Raw genomic sequence first — 3,754 nt, forward strand, 5'->3', positions numbered from 1 at the left:
GCGGGCGGCCCCCGCTCCCGGCGGCGCGCGATGGTGGCCGCGGCTCCGAAGCCGGGGCTGGCCCCCCTCCCCTCCGCTCGTAGCTCGCAGGAAATGATGGCAAACCACGGGCTGAAATGAGTCCTCCGGAAAAGCCCCTCGGAGAGCAGGCGAGCGCGCAGCGGGCCAGGCGCAGCGAGGAGGCGACCGCCCGTCCGCAGCCGGAGATCCCGAGCGCCCGGGAGATTGCCTAGCAGCCAGGCGGCGACCCGCGGCGCCGGCCCCATGATGCCGGACGAAGCCACGGAGCAGGCCCACGCCGCCTCCGCCCGCGTGTCGTCTTTTTTCATCGAGAACCTGCTGGGCAGCGCGGGGAAGGAGAGCCGGGCGCAGGGGAAGCGGGGCAGCGCCGCGGACGGCCACAAAGAGCCGCGCTCGCTGGGCGGCATCGCCGGCAGCCATTGCGCCCCGCTCTGCTGTCAGGTCTCTGCCTTCGGGCTCAGCCCGCGCCGCTGCGCGCTCCGCCAGAGCCCCGCGGAGTGGTACCGCCGCGCGCACGCCGGCCTCCTGGCCTGCCCCAGCCCCGACAGTAAGTGTGCCCCGCGCCGGGCTGCGGGGCTCGGCGCGGGCTCCGCGGGGGCATTGCTTCCGGCCCCGGCGGCGGGGGGCCGCGGAGAGGCGGGAGGACACCCCGGGACAACCCTGCCTTTGTGCCAGGCCGGGGCCCCCCCGCTCAGACCGGGCAGCCCCTCCCGGCGCCGGCCCCCGGAGCTGCAGAAGCTGCGCTAATCCGGAGCAAAAATGAGAGGTGGCGATCGCGCAGTGCCCGGTACGGAAGGCCTCGATTTTCCTGGAGAAAAGAGCTGGGGAGCAGACCGAGAGCCACCAGAGGCCCGAGAGCCTGGGAAAGCTGCCGGCTGCTTAGTGCTAGGCAGCCCGTGGCTCGCGGGGGAGAGGGGAGGGTCAGAGACTGGCGGGGGCCCGAGAGGGAGAAACCTCCGTGCGAGGCCGGGGCCCTTGCCACCCGACAGCGCCCGGCGTCGCCCGCTCGGTGCTCGGGTCTGCGCCTCCTGCTTCGCCACCTCCGGCTTAGGAGGCCAGCTGCCCCGGCGAAAGCCTCGAAGCCCCTCGGGCGCCTCGTTTCTCGGGGGAGGCCGCGGCTGACCCAGACACGTCCCGTCCGGCTTCCCCCCGTCCTTTTCCCTCCTCCGAGCGGCCTCTCGCCCCGCAGCCGAGCGGCCTTCAAGGCTGCGCCCCGCTCTGCCTCGTCCTGCTGAAGCCAGCCCTTTTTCCCTGCCGGGAGCGGGTGCTCGGGGAGAGGGCCGGGGCCGCGGGGGAGCCGCGCACCTGTGCGGAGCAGGGCTCGCGGAGGGCTGGGAGAGGACGGGCCGTGACCACCGTGTCCTTCTCTCCCCACCAGCCAGCGACCGGGACTCGCCGGAGATCGCGGAGGAGGCGGCGGCGGAGCGGCCGGGGCCCTGCGGGGCGCTGCCCGAGGAGCCGGGCGCGGAGCTGGCGTGCGGCAGCGGCGGCCGCGAGGAGGACGACCGGGCGGAGGAGCCGGACTCGGCGGAGCAGAGGGCCGCGGGCCGCAAGAAGAAGACGCGCACGGTCTTCAGCCGCAGCCAGGTCTTCCAGCTCGAGTCCACCTTCGACATGAAGCGCTACCTGAGCAGCGCCGAGCGCGCCGGCCTGGCCGCCTCGCTGCAGCTCACCGAGACGCAGGTGAAGATCTGGTTCCAGAACCGGCGCAACAAGTGGAAGCGGCAGCTGGCCGCAGACCTGGAGGCCGCCAGCGTGTCCCACTCCGCCCAAAGGATAGTGCGGGTGCCCATTCTGTACCACGAGAACTCGCCGGCCGGCGCCCTCGGCTTCCCCCTGCCCCACGTCTCCCCGCCGCTGGTGGGCTTTTCTAACGCTGTCACCTACCCCCTGGCCACCTTCCCCGCCGCCTCGGTCCCTTTCCTGCGCTCCCAGATGACCGGGCTCGTGTGAGGCCCCTGCCCCGGCCGCGGCCGCGGCCCCTCCTCCGCCTGCGGACTGCGGCTCCCCCGCCCCGCTCCTTCATGTCCTGCGTCCCAGTCGTTGAATCCGTGCAATAAACGTGCCGGGGGCCGAGCACCCAAAGAAGCGCAGCCCCTGGCCCCGTGGAGCCGCCAGCGCAGCGCAGCAGGACCGGGCTGCCCGTCGGACTGGGGCGCGGGGCAGCCGGCCGGGAGCGCGCGGGGAGGGCCCGGGCACTGCCGGGCTTTGCCTTCCCGCGGCCCGCGGGGCTGAGAGCGGCAGTCAAAGGCGAGGGAGGGAAGTGCCGGGAACGCCGCGGGCCGGGCCCTCCCGCACCAGCAGGCCGGGGGCCGGGCCGGACTCTCCCTCTGCCTTTCCGAGCCCTTCGTTTCTAACGCTGCTCCATGGCGAGCAGACGCAATTCCGGGCGGTCCCCACCTCCAGCAATGTCTCCACAGTCTTGCTATTGGCTGCTTAAGACGTAAAAACCTTTTTTTATTTTTCATATTTTGTCTTCTATTAAATATACAAAGCATGAGAGGAAATACCTGCTGGTTAGTTTTTGTTTTGTTTTGTTTTTTTTTAAGGTGCATGTTTTTGGGGTTGTTTTTTTCTTTAACATCTTTTCTAGAAAGTTGTTCACACTAATTAACCCAATACTTTCTAGCAGGGGTGAGAGGAGGTTTGGTCCCGTGTTTTCCCCATTTAGACCTACCAGTTAAAAACCACAAGGAAAATATCCCGCAGTTGACACCTGATGACAAGCCAAGTGTCTGTTTGCCACTTATTTCGGCCTCGCGACAGACCTGAAGAGAACAGCACAGCTTCGCTGTTTCGTGCAGGAGCGGAGTCTCTCACCAGTTTGCCTAACGGGAATTGTTCACACTGGCAACGTAAAATATATATATCTATATATATATATATCAGATGACTACAGACTGGGAAATGGTATCATTCGGTACCCGAGTTAAACCGTAACGTGATATTATATTATGTATTATGCATGCCTAAACTACTTTCCTTTCATAACGGGTTTGTTTATTTTTCTCTCTACCTACTCCTAAAATTAATTGCGGGGCAATTGTTATCCCTCGAGTTCAGGCTTCCTGGTGCTCCCACTTTAAAAAGTGGGGGGGGAGACCCTTCAAAACTCTATTTTGGGGAAAGGTCAACTTTGATCCTATGTATTCCGGTATCATTAAATGGCATTTAAGTTACCAGCTCGGAGTGGTATGTAGCTGGGTAAGGGAGCTCAGGCCATGGATCAGCTTTGGGGTACAGGTGTGTCGACAAATCTCCAGAGGGGGGAAAAACTCGAGTTTTGTATTCTGTTCTATGGTTTTAAATTGTATTTGCAACAGCCTAGTTCTTTTGTGTACGAGATCAAACAGCGAAAATAATGATATGAAGCCTGAGAAGAGTGTCTTGTCATGGGTAGAGCTTCACCAGATCTTCTGCTCTTTGGCCTGAAACACAAGCCCGTGCATCCTCCCCCCTCCCCGCGGACGAATTAATGATACAGCATGAAAATCAACCCATAACAGAAACGATCTGAGTTCTGCGAAAACGTGAACTTTCCCACTAGTCTTTTCTGATGAGAGTTTAGAGGAATACTTGCCGAAGCTTCCGAAATCCCCACTCCCGCCTTGCAAGGTCTTCTCCAGATTTTATATTACTCCTTCTCTTTCGATTTTTTTTTTTAATATCCTTTGAACACTGTTGTGTGAAAATCTACCCCCAGAGCTGTACGAATGCTTCTTAAATATTATGA

General features: G+C 62.2%; 1 protein-coding gene across 1 annotated transcript; it reads left to right on the forward strand.

Annotated features, from left to right (window-relative positions):
- Positions 1 to 43: 43 nt before the first annotated feature.
- LOC109322413 (homeobox protein HMX1-like) lies at positions 44 to 2,128 on the forward strand. The gene is made up of 2 exons (XM_019553485.1): positions 44 to 568; positions 1,400 to 2,128. The coding sequence occupies exons 1-2, from the start codon at positions 265 to 267 to the stop codon at positions 1,972 to 1,974; spliced, it is 879 nt and encodes a 292-aa protein (XP_019409030.1). The 5' UTR covers positions 44 to 264; the 3' UTR covers positions 1,975 to 2,128.
- The last annotated feature ends 1,626 nt before the right edge of the window (positions 2,129 to 3,754 follow it).

This window comes from Crocodylus porosus, unplaced genomic scaffold (assembly GCF_001723895.1).
Source record: "Crocodylus porosus isolate Cpor-Errol unplaced genomic scaffold, CroPor_comp1, whole genome shotgun sequence".
NCBI classification, from domain to species: Eukaryota; Metazoa; Chordata; order Crocodylia; family Crocodylidae; genus Crocodylus; species Crocodylus porosus.

Excerpts from the sequence above, each read along its gene's own strand:
- LOC109322413 (XM_019553485.1), top strand. The coding sequence starts at position 265 with ATGATGCCGGACGAAGCCACGGAGCAGGCCCACGCCGCCTCCGCCCGC. Across the intron at positions 569-1,399 it reads GGCCTGCCCCAGCCCCGACA|CCAGCGACCGGGACTCGCCG; the intron begins GTAAGTGTGCCC and ends TCTCCCCACCAG.